At 36.1% G+C, this 18,031-nt stretch overlaps 1 protein-coding gene across 2 annotated transcripts in view; it reads left to right on the forward strand.

The window, feature by feature from the left end:
- COL11A1 (collagen type XI alpha 1 chain) overlaps nucleotides 1–18,031 on the forward strand; it is a 257,545-nt gene that overhangs the window by 72,696 nt on the left and 166,818 nt on the right. Inside the window, exons 6-7 of one of the 2 annotated variants that reach the window (XM_049880227.1) lie at nucleotides 12,269–12,397; nucleotides 17,786–17,902. In XM_049880227.1, the coding sequence (XP_049736184.1) occupies nucleotides 12,269–12,397; nucleotides 17,786–17,902 (246 nt within the window). The remainder of the gene's footprint in view (nucleotides 1–12,268; nucleotides 12,398–17,785; nucleotides 17,903–18,031) is intronic. The other variant, XM_049880228.1, reaches the window with a different exon arrangement.

The raw sequence follows: 18,031 nt of genomic DNA on the forward strand, positions 1-18,031 counted from the left end.
TTCATTTCTAATAATTCAATTGCAGCTACTTGCTGCTCTCAGTTGATCAGTTGGTGTTTGAGAAGGGTCACCAACAAATTTTGAGAACTTATATTAATTTTCTCTGAGCATGCTTAAAATCAGTAGCCATAAGACAAAGAGTAGAGATGTTTATTTATTTACTGAAAAAGATTTTCAGAAAATTTTAATTTGTATGATAAACTGTGTATATTATCTCATGACATGTTAAAATAAATAAACATATATATAAAATACTAAAAATAGTATGGCCATTATAAGGGACATAATTCTCTGGATGGATATCTTGCTGCTTCTACTTTATTTCTTGTTTAACCAGAAAATGGAGTAGGTCCTTCCTTTTTTCCTTTGGTGTTTCTGAACGTACTACCATGTGAGCTATGCTTTTTAAGCACTTTTTGAATGAATGAATGAATGAAATAACTAAATAACTTGAAGAAATGTAACAGAATCTGAGAGATCAGTGGAGAAATTTGAATTTAACAATATCTATCACAGCAATGACTAAGTACTGCAATATTGCACATTGGTGAAATTTTTATTGGTGGATGTATATTTTTAACATTCTAATTTTAATCATTTTTTCTGGTGATACTGAGACATTGCAAATGAACATCTTTAGCATTTGGTTGACAATATTCATTTAAAAGTATGGATATGGGACAAACAAGAGGTGTACAAAAATATAGAAAGGGAAAAGCTTGGAAATGAGATGTCCATTGAGGGCTCTGAAAAGCTCCAACATGTTTCTGGGACCCTAAAGGCCTCTCTGTACATGTCCAGGAAAGACTTGAGAAGGTCCTAATCTCTTATGCCTGATTGACTTGGAGACTCTGCACCTCAAGAAATGAAGGCTAAGGCAGAGTCGTAAACTGTTGGAGTGTCAAAGTAATGCTCCAACACACACACAAAGCCTCTTGGCTCAAAGTATTTAAGGAATCTCTGTCCAATCATTTGCTGATCACAAAGTTAACTAAGCATAGACCTCAGTGGCCAAAGGCAATAAAGCATACAAATTTAGAGAATTACTTCAGGAAAGTCCCTAAACAAATAAAGAGCAGCAACACAACAACAACAAAAACAGAAACAACAACAAACATTGGGTGGGAAATCTGATTCACAGAGTTATCACATTATTTTATTGAAAATATTCAACTGTCAACAAAAATTTCAGACAGGCAAAGAAACAGGAAAGTATGACCTGTACAAAAAAAGAAAAGGAAGGGGGTAGAAATCTCTAGAAACTGTTCCTGTGAAACCTACATGTTGAACTTATTAGGCAAAGACTTTTAAATCAGCAATTATGAATATGTTCAGAGTACTAAAGGAAACTCCATGACTGATAAACTATAGGGAAGTACAAGAATGATTTCTCATCTAACACAGAAAATCAATAAAGGAAAAATTATAACAAGGAACCAAATAGAAATTATGGAACTGAAAAGTATAATAACTGAAATGAAAAATTTGCGAAAGAAACTTAATAGCAGATTTGAGCTGAGAGAAGAAGGAATCAGTAAACTTTGAGATGGTTCAATTGACATTATCCAGAATGAATAACAGAAAGAGAAGACAATGGAGAAAAATTTACAGAGCTTCAGAGAACTGTGGGATACCATCAAGTACACCATCAAACATAATCAGGGTACTTGAAGGAGAGGAGAGAAAGGGGCAGAAAGAATATTCAAAGAAATAATTGCCAGAAACTTCTCAAATTTGATGAAACATATTAATTTACAGACCGAAGATTAAAAAAAAAAAAAAACTCCAAGTAGGATAAACTTAGAGATGCACACCTTGACAAATGATGAATGAATCAATCAAAAGACAAAGACAATGAGAGAATCATCAAAGTACCAAGAGATAAGTGACTCATCCCGTACAAGTGGTCCTAATTAAGATCAAAAGCTTATTTCTCATCAGATACCATGGAGACCAGAACACAGAGGGGTGACATATTCAAAGTACTGAGGGTGGCGGGGGGTGGGGTGGGGAATATTGCCAACCAAAAATTCTATATCAAGCAAAACCATCCATCAAAAAATGGAGAAGTTAAGGCATTCCCAGATAAACGAAAACAGAATTGTCACTATTAAATCTGCCCTACAAGAAATACGGAAGTTCTTCAGACTGAAATGAAAGGCTACTACTGAACAGTAAGTAAAACCCATACAAAGATGTAAAGGGGACTAGTAAATGCAATTACAGAGGTAAATATAAAAGACAATATAAATATTTTTTTGTTTGTGGCACTTTTCTCTCATCTGGTTTAAAATACAATTGCATAAAGCAACAATTATTAAACTGTGTTGATGAACTTATGTAATTTGTATAACAGGTATAGCAAAGGAGAGGGGAAGGTACAGAAGTATACAGGAGCAAAGTTTTACATAATATTGAAATTCTGCCTAACATTGAAAATTGGTATTGATCTGAAAAATGTTGGGCAACTACTAAGAAAATAACTCTAAAAAATACAGTAAAATAAACTGCAAGAGGATAAAAATGGTACACTAAAAAAATATCAGTTTGGCACAAAAGAAGTCAGTATTTGAGAAATAAAGTAATTAAAGAGATATAAGACATATAGAAAACCAACAGCACAATAACTAGTAAGTAGAAATAACCCAAATCTCCAGCAACGCATGGATAAATAAACAAAATGTGGTATATCCACACAATGGAATATTGGTTGGCAATAAAAGGAATGAAGTACTAATACATGCTTCCACATGGATGACTATAAAAACATTCTGCTAAGTGGAGACTTGGGTTTGATTCCCAGCCAGTGTGCCTCCTATGCAGCCACCACCTGTCTCTCAGTGGTAGATAGTGTATGGCTATGATGCTGGACAGGTTTGGGTGGAGCTTTCAGTCTAGGATGGACTAGGAAGAAAGGTCTGATAACCTACTGCCGAAAATCAGCCAGTGAAAACCCTATAGTTCGCAACAGTCCAATCTGCAATCAGACAAGGAGATGGTGCAGGTCTGGACCCCGTTTCTTTCCATCGTGTGTGGGGGTCACCAAGAGTAGGAGACCAACTCAATGGCAACTAACAACAAGTGAAAGAAGCTAGTCAAAAAAGGCTACACATTGTATGGTACCATATGGTACTATTGATTTTAAATGTCCAGAATAGGCAAATGCATAGAAACCAAACATAGATTGGTGGCTGCAGAGGCTGGGAAAGAGTAAAATGGAAAATGACTGCCAATAGTTATGGGGTTTCTTTTTATGGTGATGAAAATTTTCTGAAATTAGATAGTGGTGATAGTTAAACAACTCTGTGAATGTACCAAAAGCCAACATGAGGAGTAGATTTTATGATATGTAAATCAACAAAGCTGCTTTATTTTTTTAAGAAATGAAACATAGGAATGAAAATAGTGGTTTATGATCCATATGAATAAATGCTAACTCTAACAATGAGAATGAGAAGTGAGTTTTAGAAAAAAGAAAGAATATGCAAATAAAAATAATCACCCAGCTCACAAGTATATAATAAAGGATTGATGCTAGAATTAAATCATTTATACCCCTTTTGCTCCACTTCTCATAGCACTTTGCTTGTATCTTTTTCAAGTTACATATTTTATTTTGCCTTTTATTAAAGCTTAAATATTCTTAACCACTGAATTGCACTCTCCAAAGGACAGGGATTATATCAAATTTATGTTTTTACCTCTGCAGGTACTATGTTCAATGCTTTGTGTCTAATAATTTCTCAATAAAATTTGTTGATGAATAAATAAATGCTGTGGTAGAAATGCCTTATGGATCCTTTCTTAGTACTCAATATTAGAGACTTTATAATTTATTCCTATATCTTCATGTAGGCCCTGAACAATTCCTGTTGATAGGGTTTATAGAAAGCTGGAAAAACTTAGAAATTATTCAGAATGAAGTCAGATCTTTTGTGAATCAGACATGTGCTCGAACTTAGGGGGACCTGAATCTCTAAGTCAAACAAGTATCAGTGCAGCCATTTCTCAGGGCCTGGGTGTAATTCTCAATTAATAAGATCACCACCAGACTTTTATCAAACTAGTTTCATGTTGAACATATGTTTCCCATGTGGAAACAGTCGTATTGCCTCAAGAGCAGAACATGAGAATTGTCTCCTTGTTTACACAGTTTCCAGAAGCTGTTGGAAGTAAAACTCTTAAGAAAATCCTATTATTAAATACTTCTAATCTTTGTCTTTGTATTAAAATTATACAGATTTCTAAATAAGTGAGTTTTGATACATGGTTAGATGCTCCATTTTTTTCTTAATAAAAATGCACAAAACCCTTACTTTTTTACTTATAATTTTCTTTTCTCTGGGTCTCTGCATTTATCATTCATCTTTGTAAGGGGGAGTTTTCACTTTGGATACTGATTCCTCTAACAGACTATAATAAATGAATCTATATTTTTTCTAAAAAAATCTTCAGGTGAATTTGCCTAATAATAATGATTCAATTTAAGTTAATTGTGCCTCTTTAGTTACCTAATATTGGAATAACATGACAGTCTTTATATATTTACACTTTTAAAATTCATTTACTTATTTTCTAAACCAATTTCTTAAATTTTATTTGTCCTCTACTATCCCCAGCAAGCTGCGAATGCATAGAACTGAGTTTTTTTTTTTTTAATTAATTTTTATTAAGCTTCAAGTGAACATTTACCATTCCAATCAGTCTGTCACATGTAGGTTTACATACATCTTACTCCCTTCTCCCCCTTGCTCTCCCCCTATTGAGTCAGCCCTTTCAGTCTCTCGTTTCGTGACTATTTTGCCAGCTTCCCTCTCTCTCTATCTTCCCATCCCCCCTCCAGTCAAGAGCTGTCAACACACTCTCCAGTGTCCATCTGATTTAATTAGCTCACTCTTCATCAGCATCTCTCTCCCCCCCACTGACCAGTCCTTTTCATGCCTGATGAGTTGTCTTTGGGGATGGTTCCTGTCCTGTGGCATCAGAAGTTCTGGGGAGCATTGTCTCTGGGATTCCTCTAGTCGCAGTCATACCATTAGGTATGGTCTTTTTATGAGAATTTGGGGTCTGTATCCCATTGGTCTCCTGCTCCCTCAGGAGTTGTCTGTTGTGCTCCCTGACAGGGCAGACATCGATTGTGGCCGGGCACCAACTAGTTCTTCTGGTCTCAGGATAATGTAGGTCTCTGGTTCATGTGGCCCTTTCTGTCTCTTGGGTTCTTAGTTGTCGTGTGACCTTGGTGTTCTTCCTTTGCCTTTGCTCCAGGTGGGTTGAGACCAATTGATGTATCTTAGATGGCCGCTTGTTGGCATTTAGGATCCCAGGCGCCACAATTCAAAGTGGGATGCAGAATGTTTTCATAATAGAATTATTTTGCCCATTGACTTAGAAGTCCCCTCAAACCAAGTTCCCCCGACCCCAGCCCCTGCTCCGCTGACCTTTGAAGCTTTCATTTTATCCTGGAAACCTCTTTGCTTTGCTTTTAGTCCAGTACAATTAAGCTGACCTTCCTTGTATTGAGTGTTGTCTTTCTCTTCACCCAAAGCAGTTCTTATCTACTGATTGATCAATAAAAAGCCCTCTCCCTCCCTCCCTCCCCCCTTTGTAACCACAAAAGTATGCGTTCTTCTCCGTTTTTTCTATTTCTCAAGATCTTATAATAGTGGTCTTATACAATATTTGTCTTTTTGCCTCTGACTCATTTCGCTCAGCATAATGCCTTCCAGATTCCTCCATGTTATGAAATGTTTCAGAGATTCGTCACTGTTCTTTATCGATGCGTAGTATTCCATTGTGTGAATATACCACAATTTATTTACCCATTCATCCGTTGACGGACATCTTGGTTGCTTCCAGCTTTTTGCTATTGTAAACAGAGCTGCAATAAACATGGGTGTGCATATATCTGTTTGTGTGAAGGCTCTTGTATCTCTAGGGTATATTCCGAGGAGTGGGATTTCTGGGTTGTATGGTAGTTCTATTTCTAACTGTTTAAGATAACGCCAGATGGATTTCCAAAGTGGTTGTACCATTTTACAATCCCACCAGCAGTGTATGACAGTTCCAATCTCTCCGCAGCCTCTCCAACATTTATTATTTTGTGTTTTTTGGATTAATGCCAGTCTAGTTGGTGTGAGATGGAATCTCATCGTAGTTTTAATTTGCATTTCTCTAATGGCTAATGATTGAGAGCATTTTCTCATGTATCTGTTGGCTGCCTGAATATCTTCTTTAGAGAAATATGTGTTCATATCCTTTGCCCACTTCTTGATTGGGTTGTTTGTCTTTTTGTGGTTGAGTTTTGACAGAATCATGTAGATTTTAGAGATCAGGCGCTGGTCTGAGATGTCATAGCTGAATATTCTTTCCCAGTCTGTAGGTGGTCTTTTTACTCTTTTGGTGAAGTCTTTAGATGAGCATAGGTGTTTGATTTTTAGGAGCTCCCAGTTATCGGGTTTCTCTTCAACATTTTTGGTAATGTTTTGTATTCTGTTTATGCCCTGTATTAGGGCTCCTAGGGTTGTCCCTATTTTTTCTTCCGTGATCTTTATCGTTTTAGTCTTTATGTTTAGGTCTTTGATCCACTTGGAGTTAGTTTTTGTGCATGGTGTGAGGTATGGGTCCTGTTTCATTCTTTTGCAAATGGATATCCAGTTATGCCAGCACCATTTGTTAAAAAGACTATCATTTCCCCAATTGACTGACACTGGTCCTTTGTCAAATATCAGCTGCTCATACGTGGATGGATTTATATCTGGGTTCTCAATTCCGTTCCATTGGTCTATGTGCCTGTTGTTGTACCAGTACCAGGCTGTTTTGACTACTGTAGCTGTATAATAGGTGTTGAAATCAGGTAGAGTGAAGCCTCCCACTTTCTTCTTCTTTTTCAGTAATGCTTTGCTTATCCGGGGGTTCTTTCCCTTCCATATGAAATTAGTGATTTGTTTCTCTATGCCCTTAAAATATGACATTGGTGTTTGGATTGGAAGTGCGTTATATGTATAAATGGCTTTTGGTAGAATAGACATTTTTACTATGTTAAGTCTTCCTATCCATGAGCAGGGTATGTTTTTCCACTTAAGTACGTCCTTTTGAATTTCTTGTAGCAGAGTTTTATAGTTTTCTTTGTATAGGTCTTTTACATCCTTGGTAAGATTTATTCCTAAGTATTTTATCTTCTTGGGGGCTACTGTGAATGGTATTGATTTGGTCATTTCCTCTTCGGTGTTCTTTTTGTTGATGTAGAGGAATCCAAGTGATTTTTGTATGTTTATTTTATAACCTGAGACTCTGCCAAACTCTTCTATTAGTTTCAGTAGTTTTCTGGAGGATTCCTTAGGGTTTTCCATGTATACGATCATGTCATCTGCAAATAGTGATAGCTTTACTTCCTCCTTGCCAATCTGGATACCCTTTATTTCTTTGTCTAGCCTAACTGCCCTGGTTAGGACTTCAAGTACGATGTTGAATAAGAGCGGTGATAAAGGGCATCCTTGTCTGGTTCCCGTTCTCAAGGGAAATGCTTCCAGGTTCTCTCCATTTAGAGTGATATTGGCTGTTGGCTTTGCATAGATGCCCTTTATTATGTTGAGGAATTTTCGTTCAATTCCTATTTTGGTAAGAGTTTTTATCATAAATGGGTGTTGAACTTTGTCAAATGCCCCTTCTGCATCTATTGATAAGATCATGTGGTTTTTGTCTTTTGTTTTATTTATGTGATGGATTACATTAATGGTTTTTCTGATATTAAACCAGCCTTGCATACCTGGTATAAATCTCACTTGATCAGGGTGAATTATTTTTTTGATGTATTGTTGGATTCTATTGGCTAGAATTTTGTTGAGGATTTTTGCATCTATGTTCATGAGGGATATAGGTCTATAATTTTCTTTTTTTGTAATGTCTTTACCTGGTTTTGGTATCAGGGAGATGGTAGCTTCATAGAATGAGTTGGGTAGTATTCCATCTTTTTCTATGCTTTGAAATACCTTCAACAGTAATGGTGTTAAGTCTTCTCTGAAGGTTTGGTAGAACTCTGCAGTGAAGCCGTCTGGGCCAGGACTTTTTTTGTTGGAAGTTTTTTGATTACCGTTTCAATCTCTTTTTTTGTAATGGGTCTATTTAGTTGATCTACTTCTGAATGTGTTAGTTTAGGTAGGTAGCATATTTCCAAGAATTTATCCATTTCTTCTAGGTTTTCAAATTTGTTAGAGTACAATTTTACGTAGTAATCTGAAATGATTCTTTTAATTTCATTTGGCTCTGTTGTGATGTGGTCCTTCTCGTTTCTTATTCAGGTTATTTGTCTCCTTTCCTGTTTTTCTTTAGTCAGTCTAGCCAATGGTTTATCAATTTTGTTAATTTTTTCAAAGAACCAGCTTTTGGCTTTGTTAATTCTTTCAATTGTTTTTCTGTTCTCTAATTCATTTAGTTCAGCTCTAATTTTTATTATTTGTTTTCTTCTGGTGCCTGATGGGTTCTTTTGTTGCTCACTTTCTATTTGTTCAAATTGTCGGGACAGTTCTCTGATTTTGGCTCTTTCTTCTTTTTGTATGTGTGCATTTATCGATATAAATTGGCCTCTGAGAACTGCTTTTGCTGTGTCCCAGAGGTTTTGATAGGAAGTATTTTCATTCTCGTTGCTTTCTAAGAATTTCCTTATTCCCTCCTTGATGTCTTCTATAACCCAGTCTTTTTTCAGGAGGGTATTGTTCATTTTCCAAGTATTTGATTTCTTTTCCCTAGTTTTTCTGTTATTGATTTCTAGCTTCATTGCCTTGTGGTCTGAGAAGATGCTTTGTAATATTTTGATGTTTTGGATTCTGCACAGATTTGTTTTATGACCTAATATGTGGTCTATTCTAGAGAATGTTCCATGTGCACTAGAAAAGAAAGTATATTTTGCAGCAGTTGGGTGGAGAGTTCTGTATAAGTCAATGAGGTCAAGTTGGTTGATTGTTGTAAGTAGGTCTTCCGTATCTCTATTGAGCTTCTTACTGGATGTCCTGTCCTTCTCCGAAAGTGGTGTGTTGAAGTCTCCTACTATAAATGTGGAGGTGTCTATCTCACTTTTCAATTCTGTTAAAATTTGATTTATGTCTCTTGCAGCCCTGTCATTGGGTGCATAAATATTTAATATGGTTATGTCTTCCTGATCAATTGTCCCTTTTATCATTATATAGTGTCCTTCTTTATCCTTTGTGGTGGATTTAAGTCTAAAGTCTATTTTGTCAGAAATTAATATTTCTACTCCTCTTCTTTTTTGCTTTTTATTTGCTTGATATATTCTTTTCCATCCTTTGAGTTTTAGTTTGTTTGTGTCTCTAAGTCTAAGGTGTGTCTCTTGTAGGCAGCATATAGATGGCTTGTGTTTCTTTATCCAGTCCGTGACTCTCTGTCTCTTTATTGGTGCATTTAGTCCATTTACATTCAGCGTAATTATAGATAAATAAGTTTTTAGTGCTGTCATTTTGATGCCTTTTCATGTGTGTTATTGGCCATTTCATTTTTCCACATGCTTTTTTGTGCTGAGACATTTTTCTTAGTAGCTTGTGAGATCCTCATTTTCATAATGTTTAACTTTATGTTTGCTGAGTCATTACGTTTTTCTTGGCTTTTTTCTTGAGTTATGGAATTGATATTCCTTTTTGTGGTTACCTTATTATTTACCCCTATTTTTCTAAGTAAAAACCTAACTTGTATCGTTCTATATCGCCTTGTATCACTCTCCATCTGACAGTTCAATGCCTCCTATATTTAGTCTTTTTGATTATTGTGATCGTTTATCTATTGATTTCCATGATTTCCTGTTATGTGTATTATTTTGTTTATTTATTTTTTAGAATTAATCTTAATTTGTTTGTTTTTGTGCTTTCCCTATTTGAGTTGCGTTGATATCAGGACGTTCTGTTTTGTGACCTTGTATTGTGCTGGTACTTGATATTATTGGTCATCCAGCCAAACAATCTCCTTTAGCATTTCTTGCAGTCTTGGTTTAGTTTTTGCAAATTCTCTAAACTCGTGTTTATCTGTAAATATCTTAATTTCTCCTTCATATTTCAGAGAGAGTTTTGCTGGATATATGATCCTTGGTTGGCAGTTTTTCTCCTTCAGTGCTCTGTATACGTCGTCCCATTCCCTTCTTGCCTGCATGGTTTCTGCTGAGTAGTCTGAACTTATTCTTACTGATTCTCCCTTGAAGGTAACCTTTCTTTTCTCCCTGGCTGCTTTTAAAATTTTCTGTTTGTCTTTGGTTTTGGCAAGTTTGATGATAATATGTCTTGGTGTTTTTCTTTTTGGATCAATCTTAAATGGGGTTCGATGAGCATCTTGGATAGATATCCTTTCGTCTTTCATGATGTCAGGGAAGTTTTCTGTCAGGAGTTCTTCAACTATTTTCTCTGTGTTTTCTGTCCCCCCTCCCTGTTCTGGGACTCCAATTACTCGCAAGTTATCCTTCTTGATAGAGTCCCACATGATTCTTAGGGTTTCTTCATTTTTTTAAATTCTTTTATCTGATTTTTTTTCCAGCTATGTTGGTGTTGATTCCCTGGTCCTCCAGAAGTCCCAGTCTACATTCTAATTGCTTGAGTCTGCTCCTCTGACTTCCTATTGCGTTGTCTAATTCTGTAATTTTATTGTTAATCTTTTGGATTTCTACATGCTGTCTCTCTATGGATTCTTGCAACTTATTAATTTTTCCACTATGTTCTTGAATAATCTTTTTGAGTTCTTCAACAGTTTTATCAGTGTGTTCCTTGGCTTTTTCTGCAGTTATCCTAATTTCATTTGTGATATCTTTAAGCATTCTGTAAATTAGTTTTTTATATTCTGTATCTGATAATTCCAGGATTGTATCTTCATTTGGGAAAGATTTTGATTCTTTTGTTTGGGGGGTTGGAGAAGCTGTCATGGTCTGTTTCTTTATGTGGTTTGATATGGACTTCTGTCTCCGAGCCATCACTGGGAAACTAGATTTTCCAGGTAATCAGGTATAAAAAGATGTAGTCAGATCCCTATCTGAATTCTGTCTCTGGCTCAGGGTATTCGGATGTTACTGGAGCCGCCTGGGGAGGGTGGGGGAGGGATCAGAGAGCTAGGAGTGTAGTACCACAGAATATAGAGCTGATCCCCGCGTTCACGCTCCGCCCCCGTCCGCCAAAATCCCAGCGGGACGGCTCCCTGGCTGGGACGCTGCTTTCCCCGTTCCGAGACCAGTCACTTCCTCCCGGGGACTTCTCTGTCCGGTGAGCCACACGGCTCGCGCGAACTGGGTGGGCGTCACCCGCACGACCAGGTGGGCCCGCCCCCGGGGTCTATTCAGAGGAATATACCTGGACCCCGTGCTCACGCTCCACCCGCGCGCGCCAGAATCCCAGCGGGACGGCTCCCCAGCTGGGACGCTGCTCTACCTGCTCTAAGACCAGTCACTTCCTCCTGGGGACTTCTCCCTCCGGTGCGCCGTGCCGCATGCGCGCACTGGGTGTGCGTCCCCCGCAGGAACGTGTGGGCCCCACCCGGGGGTCGCTTTAGGGAAATATAGTTGATCCCCCCGTTTGCGCCACGCCCGCTTCTCGCCAAACTCCCGGCGGGACGGCTCCCCGGCTGGGATGCTGCTCTCCCCACTCCAAGATCTGTCACTGCCTCCCGGGTGCTTCTCCCACCGGCTGCGCCGCTACGCCGCCCGCGCCAACCAGCTAGACTCCCTCCCGGGATGGTTTCGGGGGGGGTAGGGCTGGGCCCCTTGTCTGTGCCGTCTGCCCCCCTGGGCTCTGCCCCAGATCGGGCTCCGAAGGTCACCTGCCTGGTACGCTGGCTCCTAGTTCTGAAAACGGTCTCTGTCTGCCCGTATTTATTCGTTCTCCGTCTCTAAGTCTGTGTTTGTTGTTCAGAGTTCGTAGATTGTTATGTATGTGATCGATTCACTTGTTTTTCTGAGTCTTTGTTGCAAGACGGATCCACGGTAGCGTCCACCTAGTCCGCCATCTTGGCCCTGCCTCCTAGAACTGAGTTTTAACAAATGTGTGTCTATAGTGTAGACTTTTCGAACCACAAAAGAGCATAGAATAACAGCTTAATATTAACAGGTAATTTCCTAAATATGTGTGAGTTTCTCTCTTAATCTTCTAAGACTGTTCTTAACATTGAACTATAATTTTTTTTTTTCCTCTAGGTGTTTAAACATAAACTACACATTGCCAAAGAAAGTTTGCTCTAGGCGCACGTGTGTTTGGATATGCTGGCCACATCCATGTTTGTTTCTTTGCAGGGGGACATCCAGCAGTTGTTGATCACAGGTGACCCCAAAGCAGCGTATGACTACTGTGAGCATTACAGTCCAGACTGCGACTCTTCAGCGCCCAAGGCTGCGCAGGCTCAGGAGCCTCAGATAGATGAGGTGAGGAGCACGATGTGGGGCAACTTTTCTCATTCCAGAGTTTTGGACTAGCCTTGCCTTTAAAAATATATATGCCTATTTATTCAGTTTTAATTAAACTGTACTTTTTATTTAATAGCTCTAAGAAGAATGATTTGAAGATTTTTGTTCTTTTCCTCTTTTTTAAATAGTTTGTTATTTGAAGTTATTAGTGTTTAACTACTTTATTTGAAGCTACTAAAAACAGATAACTCAGTTATATATTGTGTATATAAGCATATGCCATTTTTAGGGGGTGCAAAAAAAAATAATTTCTAGAAGTTGTATTTCTGCCCTCAGCCTTTAAATAATTAAAACTGCTTCAAGACAATGGCTACGTATCTTCCAGTGTACTTGCCATTTCTCTCGGCTTTTGACAATTCATGAAGGTTAAAAAGTGACATTATTTTCACTTTATTTGAAATTCAAGTGTGAACCCATTCTTCTAGGGTATTTTTTTTTTAAGAAGAAAAATCACCGTAATGAAATTATACTGCATTCTCCCTCAGACTAAAAATACATATATCTATGTCAGACTTCATTATCTCAATAAATAAGAAATATAGTGCAGTGTAGCCTTTGTCCAGAATTCTAGGTAAATGCATTTGTTGTGGAATTTGCTGGAAATTAAAATGCAGCTAGACTGGCAGAGATTTAGGCTTTGGTTGGAAACAAAACTATACTTCTAGATTTCATTTTTTTCAAGATGGAGAATATTAAATTTTAAAAGGATCAATGTTTGGAAATGTCAGAACTATCCTTATGTTTTGAAAGCAGCTCAAATAGCATTTTTCTTCTCTTCTAAATATACTGTAAGGTGCCACCTTTTGAGTTTTACTTTCTACAATAGGATAAGATCTTGTGTCATAATTTATTGTTATTTATGCATATGAATCCAATTTGGATTTCATAGTCCAAATACTTGAAATAAAATTTTTGACATCAATTTTTTCAGATATGATGTGAATTCTGTTGGCACTGATCTTTTCCATGAAGTAATATTATTGCTTTTTAAAGTAGGGTAAAATATCATGAAGCCAACAGGAAGGAAAATAAGAGAAAGGCAAGGGAAATTATCTGGATATTTGTGTTTGCATGTTTCACAGTTCTCAAGTGCTTCATTCTTTTTATTTCCTTATGATCATTTTTTTTTTAATTCCAAGAATATAGCTAAAATGACTAACAGGTTCAGTGTTTTTACATCTGAGAGGTTATGTAGTATTTTAATATTAAAATGTGTAGCATTTCGGTGTACATGTGCACTGGGTTTTTTGGGGGTGGGTTATGCATGATTGATGAGGTTTATATTTTTCCATTTTAAAAAAGATAAGGCTTATTCTTTTGAATAACAGATGTGGGTCTGATTTTTGGAAGAATGAAGGTATGCATTCTTAATACATCATACTGAGATGTTTTATTCCCATGTTTTAATGCTATCACATGAAACAAGCTGAGTTATTTTAAAGCAAATAATCCATTTTCTAATCTTAAAAACAGTTAGAAATGGACTTACCTTTTTTATTTTAGTTGTTGATGCATATATCTAATATGCTGTTGGGAAGCCAAACTTGCTTTTTCTAGAAGCTTTTGTTGGGAAACACAGCACACTTCTATAATAGATGCTCCATGGAAATCTGCTTGGACAATTCAGTAATAGAAATCATTTCTTACAGGTTTCTATATTGAACATTTCACAATGAAAAGTTTTTTTTTTTTTTTAATAACAGTCAGGTCTCTATTTTTTCCCTAACTTCGAATTACAGTAATACTTCAATAGTGAGATTCCATTCTCTGGCAGTGTATGTATGTACATATGTACGTATATATACATATGTATAACTTAACTAGCCGTATATATGTATATACATATAAATAACTAGTTAATTAAATTAGCAAGCAACCCTCATATTAATTTTGAACTGTATACGTTATGTCATTATATTACAAATATGGATTACAATAATTGATCTATCAATGTTCTGTCTCTATGAGATAGGAATGCAGTATTATTTGCCAGTAAATACAGAGCATAAAGTACAATGTAGACTGTCAAACGTATGTGTGGTACTTTATGCTACTTCATTTTCCATTAATAATTTATGATATTGGAAAATTTATTATTCTAACTTAGACTAATGAATATGACAATTCTTTTATAAATTTGAGTGTGATTTTTTCCAACCTGTAACTTTTACTAGTTTGTATTCTCTGAATAACATATTCTAATACATTTTAAAAAATTCAGCTGGTTACACGCTTGGCTAAGCATTGCATTACCTTCATATATTGAAGAAGTGAGAGATGTATAACGTAGGCATTAAAATTTAGTAATACCATCATCAAAAGTTTATTCTATCTGAAGCTATGCAATAAAATTTAAATAAAAAAGTAACCAATATTAGAATTATGATGGGTTTGATTTTTCATCAAGTAACATTATCTTCCTAACTTGTAAATAGTTAGATGTTTAGACATATGTAATGCTTTATCTGTAGTAACAGTTTGGAAACCCTAGTGGTGTAGTGGTTAAGTGCTACGGCTGCTAACCAAAAGGTCAGCAGTTTGAATCCACCAGGCGCTCTTTGGAAACTCTATGGGACAGTTCTACTCTGTCCTATAGGGTCGCTATGAGTTAGAATCGACTCGATGGCAACTGGCTTTTATAATAACAATTAAAATTCTTTTTTACAAAGGATGAAAAGGAGAATTAAATAAAGGAAAGATAATCTTCTATAAAAGAATTAAAAAAAAAAAAAACTGACTCCCCAATACTTTTTACTTTAACCTTTGTTTCACTTGTTAGTTCCCTGCAGTTGCTTTCGAACAGAGATCCCAAGTCACAGAGTAGAACTGCCATATAAGGTTTTCTTGGCTGTAATCTTTATGGAAGTAGATACCATTTCTTTCACCTACAAAGCAGCGGAGTGGGTTCAAACCTAGAATCTTCCTGTTAGCAGCTGAGTGCTTAATCATCTGAGCTACCAGGGCTCTTTTTTCACTTAATGGTTATCATATATTCTACGTTTCTAGCACAAGTTTTTACTGATGCCACTAAACTTCTAACAGACTAAGTAAGAACAGACTTTATAGCATTTCCAGAAGACCTTTTCTTCTCAAACAGTATAGCCTGGTCACAGGTCAAAATTGAAATCATTCCATCACTGCTATGTTGTTTTGCATACAGTCCTCTGAATGATTCCAACTAGTTCTTTCTTCTTTACCTGTCTTCAAGGCACCTTTAAAATTCCATAGTGAGAAGGGAGAATCATCTCTTCAAAGATATAAAGATAGGTTTTTATTGGTTCCTGAATAAGTTCTAAGAAAAAGACATACTTTAGTGCCTGAGGAGGTGAGCATTGTATTTCCACCATTATTCCACAACTAATCTGGCTGGTCTCCATTTGGAAAGAATTCAAAAAGAGATAATTATGGGGGGTTAGAAGAGACTTCTGCCTACAAGAGAAAGACGTGATTGAAAGTGTTTTGGCTACTTTGGTACAGGTTTATATAAAGCCCTGAATTCCAGATCTTATTTAAGATGCTGTTAAGTTATCCATTTTTAAAAGCAGGCCTTTCTGCCTTTATATTTTGCTTTTTGCCTTTACAATCCATTAAAGATACACATAATTCTACAAATCCTGTTAAATTTCAAAATTGTAAAGTTTAAAATCAATCAGCACACCTCATTTGTTTTACTTCCAGATGGCAGCCAGTAATTATAGAAATCCAATATTTTTATTTCAAAATGGTTGACCATAACTTGAGAAAAATTACTCGGTAGATCATATTCAATCTCCACTAGTGTCTATTTAATATGTAGTTAAATTCAGGATTTAATTTTTATTTCCTTAATGATGTAATTAATGTTGCTGTGGGGTGGGTTTTAGACATGCCACAATATATGTCTCTGTGAACTTTGTCATTTAAATTGCTATTGTTAATAGAGTTCACTGGATTCTCTAATAGGCTGGTGGTCAATAGTTACTTTGCTGGCAATTAACTAAATTAAACAGTGTTTAGTTGAAATGCCAAGAGATGTCCATTTGGGATATAATTGGAGTTTTATCCAATAAAATAAGAAGAGAGTTCAAAATAAGTTGCCTTTAGTATTAAAAATATGTATATTAGAATTCTAGTTGCGTTTGTGCTGAATTTTCCATGCTATCTAAAAAAAAAAAAAAAAGTTTTTTTTAGTATATATATGACCTTGGAAACACTGGTGGCATAGTGGTTAAGAGCTACAGCTGCTAACGAAAAGATGGGCAGTTCGAATCCACTGGGCTCTCCTTGGAAACCCTGTGGGGCAGTTCTGCTCTGTCCTATAGAGGTCACTATAAGTCAGAATCGACTCAATGGCAATGGGTTTTATATGTATATGACCTTAGTCTATTTGAATCTATTTTTATTAAAAACTGTGCTTAATACATGTTTCTAGGTATCCATATTCTTGATTGAAAATTAAGTTTTTTTCATAGAGAAATTTTGCCTTTGAGGCGAAGACATTATTTTCCTCATTATTCAATATATATCTGTCTTGCATGTTCCTCTGTTAGAAAAATGTCCTTCTCCAATTAAACTATTTTAATTTAGAAGAATCTCTATAAAACCTGTTGCCAATGTGAATTCAGTTTGAATAGATATCTAAGTTGTATGCTCTTGTTTCTACCAAGAATTGAGCAGTAATTTTACAAATTGAAATAATATATTAATTATAAGCAGATCTAACTTTGAGTCATTTAATATTTCACAAGCATTCTGTGCTTATTTTGATATCAAGTGACTCTATAGGAAATTAGAGATGTCTGAATAAATTTTTTATTTCTTTTTCCATTGATCCATTGATTCCTGTTAGATTATAGACTCATTTCAGGTTTTGTATATTCTTCTTCCCTCCGTTCCCCTTTTCCTTCTCACCATAGACCTGAAAATTCTTTCATACTCTGGAAAATTACTCTCCATGTTTTTATTTTTAGATGTGTAGTTTAATGAAAAAAAAAAATTATATGCACTTTTTCAAATCCCAGTGAAATTCGTATGGAGGAAGAGTGCATAGCAAGTTTATGAATCAAACTTAACATAAATAGTTAACAACTATGTCCAATGTTGCTAATATTAGTATTCAACAACTTTAGTTTCTTCACGATCCTAACCACTATTCTGCTCTTAAGAAATTTGCTTTTTTATTCCTATGTTATTATACTCTGTGTAAGAAAGTATAATACTTCTAATATACATGACACCTTTTAAAGAATGACTGTATTACCTTGTGTCTTAACATTTACTGTAAGTAAAAGTTAAGATGATTCCTACTTTGTTAGGATATTACTTGCAACTAACACAATTGCCTGATATTTTTCCTTTGCAATGTAGTATGCACCTGAGGATATAATGGAATATGACTATGAGTATGGGGAAGCAGACTATAAAGAGGCTGAAAGTGTAACAGAGAGACCCACTGTAACTGAGGAGACAATAGCACAAACGGAGGTAAAAACAAAGTAGCTCCCATGTATGTGGTGTCTGCTCTTCATTGTCCTGTGGTTCCTCATGTCCTCTGTTCCTCAGACTTATCGTCAGCTTTTCATTCAGCCTATTTCTACAAACCAATAACTGATT

Source organism: Elephas maximus, chromosome 3, assembly GCF_024166365.1.
Source record: "Elephas maximus indicus isolate mEleMax1 chromosome 3, mEleMax1 primary haplotype, whole genome shotgun sequence".
NCBI classification, from domain to species: Eukaryota; Metazoa; Chordata; class Mammalia; order Proboscidea; family Elephantidae; genus Elephas; species Elephas maximus.